Below are 14,566 nucleotides of genomic sequence, written 5' to 3'. Positions count from 1 at the left end.
AGTGTCAACTTAAGTGTTTTATCATTTGGATGTTTCGTTTAGGTGCAACCTGGTTTTGGGAGCCAGTATTTAAATAAATAAAAGAATGGATCACTGTTTCTAGCTGAGATAAAAGGAGGTAGGCCTTGACTTTAGCCAAGAGTCTTGCACGACAAAAGCTTGCTTTGACCACCCAGCTAATTTGTTTACTGAACTTAAAACAGGAATCAAATATAAAACCCAGGTTTCTTACAGAAGAAGCACAAAAAAACTGAGATCACTAAAGGAACCAATGGTTCAATTATCTAATGGCGAGTTCACACTACAGCTGTTTGGTCCTTTTTAAATGGACCATGGTCTGCTTATACGAATAGTACGATTTGGTGCACTGTTCAGTTCAGATGCATCATCCCTATTTAAAAAAGTAAAGAAAAAAATGTAAGGCTATATGTTCTTAGTTACCTTAACCTTGGTTTTTATCAAAGGACAGAAAGACAGAATGCATCATTTGTAGTAAGAAGCTAGCTAATAAAAGCATAGAGCCAAACATGATGGGGATTATGGCTTTTTGGCAGTTGCATGAGTGGGCGGTTCCCAAGGAATGTAGGTTTGAGAACCACTGGTTTAAATCATAGTTGGCTCAGAGAACTTTTTTTGTAATGTTAAATGATTTTGCATCCTCACCTGCTTCATTATCATGTGGAGTCCCGCAGGGGTCAATACTTGCCCTCTGCTTTTTTTCTGTATATGTTGCCCCTTGGTTTCATTTCTAGAAAGCACACAATTGCTTTCCAATGTTATGCAGATGATAGTGAAGTTTATGTACTCCTAAAACATACAGATGTCTACTCGATTAAAACAATGTTTTCATCATGCAAGTGGATCCAGTGGCCTCAGGTGCAATGATGACTGCAGTACAGGTAACTACTTCAAACAGTTCTATGTGCCTTTTGGGGTGTTATTTATTTTAAACAGTACTCTAGTGCCTATGAAACAAAGCTGGTACTGCAGTAATGCTCAGAGGGTTCTTTCTTGATATTTGTCCATTCTGAGACACTGTATTAAAAATGAAGGCACAAATATAGCAGCTGCGATGTAGGTAATATAAACAGTAAGTAGATATAAATGGCTCATTCTAACAGAATAAAAACCTTAAAGTCACTTTAGTAAAGTGATTAGATCCCAATTGAAAAACAGTTTTTAATAATATATTAAATGTTTCTGTCACTCACTATCATTTTTTTTACATTCTGGACCTTTAAAGCTTGGTTATCTGTTTGTTTTTTTTTTTTTTTTTTTATTAATTTGTTTTTTGTTCAGTTTAACAATTTCATGCCACTAAAGGCTCAGTGGGTATAGTGGTTGTCCTGTAGCCCAAGGGTTGCCGGTTCGATCTCGGCTCGGAGAGCTCATTTCGAGGTGTCCCTGAGCGAGGGCACCGAACCCCTAATTGCTTCTGGTGGGTCGTGGTTGGCAGCTTCCGCCATCAGTGTGTGAATGTGTGTGTGAAAAGGTGAAAGGGATGTACATGTAAAGCGCTTTGGATAAAAGTGTTATATAAGTACAGACCATTTACCATTCACACATTTTATTTCACGGAAAAACCTAATTTTATTATTATGTTACTGTTTTTAAGGTAGTCTAAATTAAAGTCGGCTTGGCTTGGAGACACAAACCATCACAGCTTTTCTTGAAATAAGTTGGTGGATTTGACCCTGTATGTGACCCATTTAAATAACGTTTGACAGATGCTATGTTGAAACAAGTAGAAATGTGCAGCTTTTGCAGTACACGGGTCAATGATTTGTGCTAGTAAAATTAACACAACAAATAACAGTCATATATGAAATAAATGCTTTCCATATTGTTTTTTTTTCTTTGTTCGATACAAGATGGTTTAATTGAATTTAAGGAATATTTAGATATTTCTAGGGAAGTGAACACTAAGGTTATAAATATATGATTGTGTTATCAATAACAAAAACAGTCTGTAGAGACTATAGAGTTGTAAAGGGAAGCAAATTTCTCCATGAAGTTATCTAATAAGTGTAGCTGCTGGACAGGGTCCAATTGATGCCGGACATGAAAAGCTTCCTGTGTTTCCACGGATCACGTAAAAACACCACATTAGTGGTAAGTTTGAAGACTGAAATTAGCCACAGCTTCTGCAACAATGCACATCTTTGGACAATGTGCATCTGTAAATTGTATTTTTGTATTTTCAGTCTGAGGGCTGCGATGGGTAAATTCTTCCATGTAACTGTTTTCTCTTCCTGACCTTCATTTATTATTTGCAGCTGCTCTACATGCACCATATCCTCCTCCTACGCCTCCAACTTTTAGTTATTTTGTGTATAATTGGCAGCACATTAGCTCTGCTTTTTTCTCTGCATAATTCATGGATGCTTTTTGGAAGAAATAAATACATAAATAAACATGTATCTTTGCATGCATCAGTTGATTAGGTTCAAAGCTCCCAAAATGACCAGTACAATGACTCTTACTGTATAAATGATGATTGTTTTTGTTTTTATTGCCTGTATTGAAATTTCCGGTGAAAAGACGAATGAAGATCTGACAGTTTTATTTTCAACAAACTCTCTTTACCACAGAAAAGATATAATTTCAGTCCTCATCTGCTTTTTCTAAAAAAGCATCTCTTGTTGCTACGTGATACATCTGTACTGTTCTGTTTCAACATCCAGCTGCTGTTTTTGTTATTTATGTGTGTGTGTCTAGCACCACTGCCCACCTTTGTTCTCCAGCTCCTTGTTCTTCTTCTCTGCCTGCTCCAGTCGACCCTCCACCTCCTTCTTCTCCACCTCCAGCAGCTCCAGCTGCCTCTGAAGATCCTCCAGCTGTTTCTTCACACAGCTCTGCTCCAGCTGGGCCTCCAGGCTCTGCACCTAAACACACACACAGATGCAGGTCAGTGTATCAGAATGAAGTTTTATCTGACTGGTAACCCTCAGAGTCTGAATGGCAACTGTGACACATGTAAACAGTTGCTATAATGAAATGCTTCCTTGGATAGCTATAATAACCTGCAGGTCTTAAAGGCAACATCTGAATGAGACATGCATATTTGTGTTTGCAAACAAATAGTAATACATGCATTTTTTTATTCTTTGAGAAAACAAACTAAACTGCACAACCTTTGAAAGCAATTGTATTTGACTAATTTGAGCCATTAGTGCAAAGTGCCATTCACCTCTCAGAGCACTCACTGCCAGCAAAGATGAAGATTTCTGTAGTGGTGACAGCTGCTTATAAAACTCTCGGGGAATCTTCTGATATTAAATAAGATTTAGGGTAATTTTTCAGTTACAATCATAAAGTTTTCAGTCTGACTTTAGTATCGACACACCTGCAACGTTTGGATTTGATTCATCTCCCAACCTGACATCATCTGTTTTCTTCTGCTGCTGAGAACTTATGTTGAACTAACTTAAACTCAATTTCAGAGCCAATGCAAATGTTTAAAAAGTCATCAGCTTTGTTGTTGAAAATGTATTTGGTGTGGACTCTTCTTTTTCATGAGCTTCACACGAGTTTATAAAAATCCATTTTTTTTAGAATAAATGACTTTATTTTGTCTGATGTGTTATTTCTTTAGGGCATGAGCTGAGCTGCCAAACCTGGCTTTGTTTTTGCTTTTGTTTGTAAAGCTTTCAAATTCAAATTCAAATAAAAAAAAAACCAAAAACTATATAAATATATATATATATATATATATATATATATATATATATATATGTTAATGACAGGTAAAAACGATGATAAGAAAACGAATAAGAAAGCTACTGGCTTTCCTCAATGTCAAGTCCAGGGCTTTAAGTTAACACCTGTGAATTCCCATGAACACGATTCCATAATGTATCTTCCATCCATTGGCTGTGTGGTTTTGTTTATTGTTATATTGAGAGGATGTAGTCAATGAAAAGTCAATTTAAAGAAAAACATGATTAAATGCATTTGGCTGGATTTATAAACTGGATTATCCATCACCCAGTCCTGACTGGCTGATAACTTTAGGAATCTCATGAAGGAAAACAGATCAAGCTCTAAAGCATCTAAATATTCCACTGAGTTTTAAAAATGTTGTCTGTGAAACTGGGTGGAAATCCAAACCATAAAGTGGGCCAATATGAAAACCACTCTCCTCAGAGTTTAAGTGAGGCTGCAGAATAAAAACTGTTTTGGTGTTTTACCTTCTGCTGATGCTGCAGACGCTCCTCCTCCAGGATTTTTGTGATGGCAGCAACATCCTCCAGAGCTTTCAGCAGCTGAATGCTGGGCTCAGCACTCTGCAGCAGCAGCATGCTCTGTCTGTTGGCCTCCTTCTGCTTAACCAGCATCTGATGAAGGAGGGGGAAGAAGAAGGAAGAGTGAAAAACAAATAATAGAAAAGAAGTAGGCCTGCATTTTCAACAAATCAGCCTGGATAGTCTGTCAAACACAGAGTCTGGTTGAATCCTGCAGGCTTTTCACTTTTCAGGTCAGTAAACAGCAGATTCAGGACATTTTACTAATCAGGTTATTAACTCACACATCATTTCTCAACACGCTAATGCAGGTCACAGCGGCATCTCTCTGCAGCTTTCAGTTTGTAGGAAGAAATTAGTGATATTATCTGACTTCAGAGCCGAGGCAGTAAAATCAAAGAAATTCTGCATGCAGGTTATTAAAATGTGAAGATAAGAAATATAATGAGCAACTTTTAGGTATTAATCACATGAAAGATAAGCCAGAAACATGGTGTTTGCTTCAATAAAAAGTGGTAATTGCATTTAATTTCACCAGGAAAATAAGGAAGACACAAAATGCTATTTTGAAACCTAAAAGAAGGTGATTAGCTTCTCAAAACAGCAAAACATTTTGCAGGTAAAGAACCACATTCGCCCAAAGTACAGACACACCTCATGAGCATAAGTCTCAGCTTTGACTCTGAGGTTCTGCTCCAAGTCCAGCTGCTCCTTCATCCCCTCATACTCCTGAGCAGCCATCATGGAGACTGCAGAGAAAACAAAAGACATAGGTTAAAACTAAGCATTCATTTATGCTGTGTTTTGTCTGATAGTCAGCCTTTTGCCAGAGGTGTTAATAAACTGGAATGGGTGTCTGATCACTTGAATGAAAATGACTTATTTCCACATGAACCAGAAAAGTTGATATTTGCTGGGTTTGAACCAATATGGAGGCCAATGGAGGTCTGAGAAATTCCCAGGTCCCTTCACACTAGAACCGCAGAGAGGGTCATTTTTACCCACTTGCAGTTTCAACGTCAGGTAACTCTGTTAAATTTAACCCTTCTCATCTCATACTTCACAATTTCTTCTAAAATGACAATTTTTTCATACTATGAATTATGAGATGTCTATGATACAAAATAAAAGAATTATGATCATTAGTAGTGACAGATCCTAGTAGCAACAATAGAAAACAATGTACGATGCTGCGATCAGCTGTGATGCCACAGCGTCGGCATTACTAGGCAACTGTGCTGTGATTGCAATAAATGACAGAGATTGACATATGACAGAGTTCAGTAGATTTGATTTAGTCTACTGATTTTTTTACTAGTAACAAATTTAGATGAATTATAAATGTTTGACTAAAATTTCTATATAACTCAAAAGGGGGATAGATTCTCAACTTTTCAGAACCAGACGTTGTCAGTAACATATATTTTCTTCAGATGAGAATTTCTCCACTTCAGATGATGAGCCAATGTGCCCAAAAAGGCCCAGGTTTCAGGTAACAGGGAGGGACCACACAGCAGTACCTTGTTAGCTGGTTATGGATAATCTGATGGGTCAACTCAGTATGAAACACACTCAGTTGTAGTTTAGCTATTTTCTTGGAAACTTCACAACCAGGTAAACATAACTATGTTCTCAGTGTCTGTTCCTGAGGATCAGTTCCTGTCTGTCTGAGTCTGTCAAAGATGGAATAGAGAACAGGATAAAGTTTTACGTAGCCGGCACAGTCACTTAACATCCTCATGGAGAAAGCTGGCCAACCACATGAGCCCATCACAGGACTGAAAACCCTCACAGAGACTTTATGTATCTCATTGATTGTGTCATGCTGCAATACATCAATAAATTAGATGTCTGTCTTTTTAATAATCTTTAAATGTAATGTTTCCTTCAGTGTTTGTTGATGCCTCATATTTTTTCAATGTGTGATAATCACAGCTGACATCACTCTGTTTTGTTACTCTGGTATATGATCCTTTTTTTTGCATCAATGTTTAAATTGCTCACCTAGAATAATTTACAAAAAAAAAAAAAAAAAGCATTAAAAATAATTTCAGTTAGTTGGATGTATGTTGGTAAATAGGCCTATTTGACATTTTCTATTTTGAGTCTGAGACAAATATATCCCACATGCTAATTATTTAATTACATTATTTATTTTTATTTTTTTGCAAAGAAACAAAATACTAACTCTATAAATGTTATTTTATGTTTAAAATGTTTATAATTTTTATGCTGGTCAAAATTATTCCCTCTAGCAGTTCTAGCGTTAGAAGACCTTTGTGTACAAATATAGTGACATCAGCTAGCACAAACCATTAAAAAATTATAATGAACTAAATACCTCCAACACCTCTACATCAGGTGGCTGCATCAAATTTAAAGGTCCACTCTGGTGCCTGTGACTGGTTTGTCCCTTTTGGAGTGTAGGCAACATGCTAATGTTAGCGAGCTCTTTAAAGCTAGTTTTAAATGTCATAACTTGGATATTTAAAAGTTTTTGTTTACAACATTCATTTTTTGTTTTTTGTTAGTGTAGAATGACCTGAAAACAGTTATAAGCGGTTTATAGCCATAATTCTGCTAGCCTCCCCAACTGTGTTGCACTGCCTTTGCATCCAAAATGTACTTTTATTTGATGCAAAGTTTTAGTGCTTTAAGGTGGACCAAATAAGTCTTTTTGTTTTCCGGACCCTTCTAGGGTCTAAATGAAATGTCTGTGACAGGTTTCAAATTATCAAAGAAAGACATTACAACAGGTCACTTTCTGAGCATGAATTTCGACCTCTGTTCAAATTGACCCATTTAAGGCTGTCCACTTCACCCCCGTTTCTAAAGTAATCAACAGGCTTTTCTGTGTCCCAAAGTAGCGTTGCAACTTGATGGGGTTCATACTGTCAGATGCTAATATTTTGAGAAATACAACACACTGTACTCTCTCTTCATTACCCACCATTGACTATTACCTTGGCCATGCCTAGGGCAAGACACGCCTCATCATATTTTGTTGATATATATATTTATTTTGATAGCTGAAATCTCTGTTGTTGATTTATCATCGTTTGTCCATTGGTACTAAATGTGTCCATGGTTTCCTACCAGTACAAAAACAATCAATTTTATTTAGCCTTGCTGCACCCCCCTGTCATGACTCTGGGTCCCCCGTGGAGGGCATACCCTAGTTTGGGAACCACTGCCCTTTGTTAAAAACCTTGTTTTATACTTGTTGCATCCTGGTGAATACATGTTGCACTACAACTATTCTGAATATATCACACAGTATAGCAGGCATACATGCAAATATTTTGTTTATTTACCTTAAAATTTTGTTAAACGGTCAAATACTTTAGTAAAGACCTCAGATTTAAAAAAAAAAAGGAGCTTTTTTTGGGTCAGGCGTTAAAGGGTTGATGTTCTATAAATTTAGATTAAACTGCACGTTTTTGCCTTTTATAGTTATTTTATCACATGATGAATGGGCCTAAAATTGGGAGACACGTTAGATTTTTATATCACTGAGTTGTGTAATATAAAGAATAAAAGTTTTCTTGGTTTTTAACTCACCTCTGTTAAATCTTTTGATGGTTTTGCTTTGCTGCTCAACTGTTTCTCGAAGCTGCTTCATTTCCACTTGGTCTTTCTCTGACTGCCGACAGCGAAGAAACGTGAGACAAAATTAGGAGCCGTTATGACAAACAAAAAGGTTCACTGATTTAAAGACATGACATGATATCATGTGACAGTTTGTGGTGATTTCTGCTGTTCTGCCCTCACCTGTGTGGTCAGCTCTTCTATCCGTCGCTGCTGTTCGTGAATCTGACAGACGAAATTTTTCTTCTCCTCCAACAAACTGTTCACTGTCTCCCTCAGCTCTGATGAAAGAAAGTGAAAAGTTGTACTTTTATTCAATATACATTCAATTTAGTAGCCTATATAAACTTCACATTTTAATATTAATCATCATACTTATTAAACAAGTTGGGTCACGGTCAGAAAAAGTTTGAAATATTAGTTGAGGCTAGGAATTTATTACTAAACAGGAGGTGTCAAGTAGATGGAGTTAGAAAACCTGAGGACTGATCGGAATTCAAATTTAATGTCACTCCGCCTGAAAATTTGTGGGTTTGTTGGAGATTAAAAAATAATTATGAGTTTAAGAGTAAAAAAATAATTCTAATTGTCGTAGCTTCAGTCGGCTTCTGGGAGCAGTGTTAAATTCTGACAACAAATTTTGGTTCAGTTTTAGTTAAAGGTTTTCTGACTGAATTGTCATTTAGTTTCACTCACACTTTCGACATCTGATTCTTGTGGGTTTTAGACAAGTACAAGGCCATGTCGACATGGAGACAAGCTGAGGTAGACTCACTGTTTTTTTAATGGAACAGTGTCTTGGGACCCCCAAAAATACAAGTTTTTAAAACAGGGTCCCAAAGTGGTTAAATTTGAAAACATATTTCTTTAATCTGTTTTGTAATTTGAACACTTCTTTCCTAAATTGATGATGCCATTGCCCCATATCTCTCCATTAATATGCAAACCTCACCAACACGAGTTTCTGCATATGCTACATGTTTTTACTTTAAATCTCTTGTAGTGTTACAGCACTTACAGGCCTGGCATATACACTACCGTTCAAAAGTTTGGGGTCACTTTGCCATGGGATTCAATAGGGAAGTGACCCCAAACTTTTGAACGGTAGTGTATAATAAAGCATTTTTAATGGGTTTGTGTGGACACACCCATTTCTTGAAGTTAGTCTGTCTTTACAAAAAACTTTAAAAATTTAATCAGTTTTGTCTCCATGCGATGGGGCCATAATAAACAAACTCAAATATATACAGTCTGCAGTTGGGATACATCTAGACAGAGGTGGAACAGATTTAGTTTTCTCTCTCTGTAACTTTTCAACCTAAAAACTCTTCATTCCAGACTCGTTTGATGGTTCACTGACAGCTATTATGTCCATTTCTGAAGCCATCGCTGCCCAGCAGCATCCCGTAGCTGAGAAAATGCACTATATACCATTTTCATTTGGGATGCTGCGTGATGCTGCAGCTGAGTTTTGATTTGCGCATGTGTCACACTTTAACAAGCTGATGTAAAGAAACCGGCCATTTTGAACACACTGTGGCTGCTTCAGCAAAGACACGTTAGAAGACATTATCAGAGGAAGAGAGGAAACAAAAGAGAGCCAGAGAAAAAGCAAGAAAGAAGTCAAGACTGTTTTTTACTGTATGGAGAGAGCTCATAGTACAGGTAAGATGCAAGATGGATGCTAAATTAGTGCCAGTGAGAGGGGTGCAAAACTTTAGTACTGCCTCTTTAAGTGGAACAATGTACAAAATATCAAGCTAAAAAGAAGACTGTGGATTTTAGATTTTGTACAGATTGATTCAGAAAAGATTTGTAAACATGCAAACAAAATAGTGGCGTTTTCAGATTTATTCACTTTGGGAACTGGTTTAAAAATATGGGGGTTTTGGGCTCCAGAAGTGCTGGTTTCATGTGGACGAAAAGTCCAAATGATTAAAAAAAAGTAGTGAAAGTAGAAAGTAGAAAACCTTCCAGGTAAGTTAAATAGACTGAAAGAGTTCAGGAGATGAAGTAGGTTAAGGAGAAAGGATAAAACTTCGAGTCGGTCTTGCACAAAGTTCGCATCTTGTTCTTGCTAAGTGAAACAATTTCATCCTTTGTACCTTTCATCTGATGCTGGTCCAGTGAGAAGGTGTTGGAGCTGTTGTCTACAGAGTCTGCAGCATAAAGATTAGACAAACAGCATGAATTTAGGCGATAAGAGGAATTAAAAAGATTAAATAAGTTCAAGATAAGCCAGGAAAACAGGAGAATTTCAGGACAGTTATAGGGATGAGTTCAGAGGATTGGCTCTTTGACTCCGGACAAGTTCAAGAATTTGGACAAAAAACAGGAGAAGTTGTGAGTTTAAGACAGTTTGGGAAATATGTTCAGGGTTTAGAGGTGGCAATAAGCTCATAAAGTGGGATGACTTCCGGAGAGTCAGCAGCATCAGGAGAGGTCAGAGGACGGGACGTGCTTAGGTCATGGTGGGGGAACAGAAGGACTCAAAAATATCAAGATATGGAAAACGGATGTAAAAAGTTAACTTAATACCTTCAAAGCTTGAAACCTGTTGCTGGGACAATGTGACGTTATCTGGGCTGTTGTCTACAGCATGTGAATCTTCAGCAGCACCAGGATATGAGACAGACAGGAAGAATTCAGAAAATCGGACGACTTGGGAAATGAGTATAGCAAAAAGAGCGATTTTAGGAAAAGTTGAATGGTTCAAAAGTGTAGTCAGGAAAAAAACAAACAAAAAAAACTAAACAGTGCTCCCTCTAACTGGAATACAACCTTCATCGAGGCAGCTTTGCATGTCCTTTTCTTTAAGTCAGTCATGATTATATTGTGAAAATGAAAACATTTTGAATATAATGTGCAGTCTTAGTGCTGTACCTTTGACCTGTTGCTGGCACTGTGTGAAGGCATCAGGGCTGTTGTCCACAGTGTCTGCAGCATCTCTGTCCGCCTCCAGCGGGATGCAGTCTGAGATGCTGGGAAGCAGGTCGTCCAAACATGGCCGTGATGACAAACTCAAATACTTCAACTTCCTGTTCTCACAGTTCAGCTGGAGGTCAAACGCATCAGAGCCACAACCTGTTATCGTCATTTATAGACTGAACACTAATTTTACTCCCTTTCTATTATCTACCAGTTTAAACCCTAGTAGAGCTTGTATACAGTGTGGTTTCTCTAATTTTAGGATATAAATACATTAAGTATATGTAAAATCTACATTTATACATTCTTAAAGTTGAATATGAGTACACAGTTCCTATAGACACAGAGATTATGTATTCAATTTGTCTCTGCAGATTTCTCCTGACTCCGCTGTTCCCCCCTATTCCCCTGCTGATAATGCTAATCTTATTGCATTGATTATTGCATGTGTGTGTGTAAGTGTGTGTGAGAGAGAGAAAGATAGACAGACCTTGGTGGCCAGGGCCTCTGCATTTTCCCGACACGACTTCTCAATCTCCAGCTGAGTCTGCAGAACACTCACCTCCTCAATCACCATCTGAGACACTGTTGAGGACACACACAAACACACACACATACACACAGAAACTGTAAGTCATGTGTCCATCCTCCAGCAGTTACGACCTGTCAAACATTAATTTTCTGGAAGCTCATCTAAACCTTTTAACCGGATTATTTTCCTTTTTGTGGTCCAAGTCATCAATACATCAAAGTAAACAGCTTGTTTGTTTCTTTCACTCTCAGCGTCTTTCTCCCATTTCAGAGCCCATCCTGGTAACCAGCACAGTATTTAATGGTTGACTTCACTTTTAACTCTACTTATATTCATAAAAATGTCTGCAATGTAACACAAAAACACCTAATTTAGTCTCGTTTCCTTCTTTTTCTTCATAGGATTTCTTGATAGGCTGTAAACTGCAGTTTTCTTCATAGAAACCAAGTGAAATAAGAACTTAATTTCATTAAATATTACAAAATAATCAAGCAAGCATATATTTTAAAAAGCACACAAAGCATCTCCAAGAGAACCAAAGAAAAATTTTTAATTTTGCAAAACAAAGATCAGTTTAGTGGACATTTTAAGTTTTATATCATCTTTTTTCACTCATGGGTCTCAGATAAATGGAAGTTTTTTTATTTTATTTTTACTTTGCTCAGATAAAAAAAGAACAAGGAGAGAGATTTACTTGTTACTCATGGTGAAAAACCACCTTCCTTCAAAGGTGAAGTGATTTATCGTGCGGATGATGAGCAGTGTGCTTTAGAGTAAGACCAGCGGCTAAAAAAAGAGTGAGCCTGAGGCTGTCAGGCTTTCGTAGTTGTAGAACATGTCTTCAGAGCTCAGATACTCCTTGGTTATTTTAAAATAACCCAGATTTGGAGTCTGCAGGAAAACTGAGTGAAAAGAAAAACTCCATGTGAATAAGTAGCTTTGCCATTTCAAGATAAATAAAAAAAATTAAGGGATTAGTTTGATTTTTAGCAAATCATATGAATACATTAAATCCTTGAAAGTTTTTCTCACTGGATCCCATCATTCATGGTTTTAATGCCAAAGTCAGTCCTTGACTAAAAGCTTCAACAGAAGACAGCTGAACTTCTCTTAAAGGTTTTACACATTGTTAGCCTTCACCAATATTTTTTTAAATATCACTCATGTCCAAGTTAAGGTACCATAAATAATTTTCACAGCTGGTTATTGCACAGTAATTTGCACAAGTCTTGAGATATTTATTCATAGTTTTGGAGGCACTAATCATGTGTTTTGCTGTGTTGCCTGGTCCTCAAATGTACAATCCTCACAAGTTACACCTCGTTGTAAAGGTGACTAATCAGGCTTTCTAACAATATATAATACAATATCAATTGGCATTAGAAAAGAGTAGAAATAATGGACCAAAATAACATTTCCAAATTTTTTTGAGGAGTTTATCTTTCTTACTTAACAGACTAAATATGCCTTTTTGCTTTTAATGTAAAGAATCAAGAGACAGCCGTATGTGGTTGAACCGACACATTTGTATGGCTACCTAAATTAATGTTGGCTTTAGATTATTAGATGTGATATTTAAAATACTTTGTTAATAGCAAAATTGTTGCCAGTATGTCACCATAAAAGTCCTACTACAGAAACTAACTGGCTGAGTCTCAACCTCTGTTTCACATTATTTTTCTAATTTTGCTGTCCCTCAGAACCAAGTACAGTAGTCATTTGCCTTCTTTCAAAAGACAAAGGGTTATCAAATGACTGAGAATCTACACGGACATCAATCCTTGGCTCTTACAGCTGGCAGGAAGCTGCCGCCAGCATCCCTGATCCATTAACACAGTTTCCCATGGTCGATGCACAAGCCCCAAATCTGATTACACAATATGCTCACATATCTGAGGGCAAAAGAAAAGCAGCTTCTGCCTCAAACAGGCAACTTCATGACTGTAATTCCTACAATGTGTTCTGTTGCAGGTTTTCAACCAAATGTACTCATTTACAAAGTCTGTTAGGCTTCATATACCAAGTTAAATGTTTAAGTTTGTCACAGTACACTTAGAAAAAGGCTGAACATGAAGGGCTGCAGGCGACTGTACACCTTGCAGTTTTTGAGTGGATCATGAACTCCTCTGTTTAAAGTCAGATAAGTCAAATAAGAGGCACAGCAGCAGATCTACAACAAAATGACCGAAAAAGAAAAGAACCAAAGTGTTGACATGATCCAGTCAAATTGCAGACCTCAACCTGATTAAAATGCTGGGACCTTCAGAGAGCTGTGCAGAAACCAATGCTGCAAACGTCAATGATCTGGCAACGTAGGAAAGAAGAGCAGACCAAAATTCCTCCACAACCATGTGAGCATAGGTGGCACGTGCCCTGGTAGAAGAGATCTGTACCCCGGTTTAATCTCAGGCTCTCCGGATTGTGAAGATCTGAAAAACTGAATGCAACAGACCTAAAAATCGTAACACCACGTGATCTCGTTAGAGCTCCATGTCTAGCAACACCCCTGCATGTAAGAGACATAATAAAGAAAACCTTTACCTCAACTCACTGCTGGCTGGATCATAAGGTGGACAGTTTTTTACACACTGATTTTTCATTTTGGCTTCATTTTTGTTTGACAGTGTAATATGTTGTGTTAATGTTCATCTGAGGTTGCATTTACCTGATTGTAAGGCCTGGTGATTGGTTATGTCATGAATGTACAAACAGCATATTCACATCATGAGTAACGGTCTGTTCTGTACGCAAACATCAGCTCAGCTGTTAATGACAGGCTGTCAGACCTTTTCCAGACTGGTTTTTAGGCTGCTGAAACTCTTGTGCTGCTGAGCACATGGTCCCATTTCAAAGTGACAACAAGAAGATCTGAAATGTAGCTATTAATCTTCCTGATGGAGACTTTTACTGTATTCTGCCTCACTCATGTTTTTATAAAAGAAAACTAAGCTCCATGTTCAGATTAGTTTAACTAGTTAAGAAATTTGTTGAGAAATTTGCTTGTGATCGCATATCAAGATATAAATCTTCAAGTGTTACAAAGAATTATGTATTATCTGCAATTCTATTGCTGAACCTTCACCAAGTACTTGTATTTTATAAGAAAAATAAGCAGTATTAAAGCAAATTAAGTAAAATTGAAGGGAATTATGTTTTGTCTCAAATACTATTCTTACTTGGGAATCTGACGTCTGTCCCCTTCCTCCCTGTTGACCTACTTAAGTGGATGATATTAGCTGTTAACTCTGTACAACAGGATGCCATTTCCTGTTTC

At 37.3% G+C, this 14,566-nt stretch overlaps 1 protein-coding gene across 9 annotated transcripts in view; it reads right to left on the bottom strand.

Moving 5' to 3' along the window:
- Positions 1-14,566, bottom strand: part of shtn3 (shootin 3) — a 44,073-nt gene that overhangs the window by 6,103 nt on the left and 23,404 nt on the right. For 7 of the 9 annotated variants that reach the window (XM_041990889.1, XM_041990893.1, XM_041990894.1 and 4 more), the window contains 9 exons: positions 11,251-11,345; positions 10,716-10,887; positions 10,371-10,439; positions 9,938-9,991; positions 8,016-8,113; positions 7,806-7,887; positions 4,899-4,993; positions 4,191-4,337; positions 2,732-2,885 (listed from right to left, as the gene is read on the bottom strand). In XM_041990889.1, the coding sequence (XP_041846823.1) occupies positions 2,732-2,885; positions 4,191-4,337; positions 4,899-4,993; positions 7,806-7,887; positions 8,016-8,113; positions 9,938-9,991; positions 10,371-10,439; positions 10,716-10,887; positions 11,251-11,345 (966 nt within the window). The remainder of the gene's footprint in view (positions 1-2,731; positions 2,886-4,190; positions 4,338-4,898; positions 4,994-7,805; positions 7,888-8,015; positions 8,114-9,937; positions 9,992-10,370; positions 10,440-10,715; positions 10,888-11,250; positions 11,346-14,566) is intronic. The other 2 variants (XM_041990895.1, XM_041990898.1) reach the window with 1 other exon arrangement.

Source organism: Melanotaenia boesemani, chromosome 7, assembly GCF_017639745.1.
Source record: "Melanotaenia boesemani isolate fMelBoe1 chromosome 7, fMelBoe1.pri, whole genome shotgun sequence".
NCBI classification, from domain to species: Eukaryota; Metazoa; Chordata; class Actinopteri; order Atheriniformes; family Melanotaeniidae; genus Melanotaenia; species Melanotaenia boesemani.
This window is presented reverse-complemented; position numbering and strand designations above follow the sequence as displayed.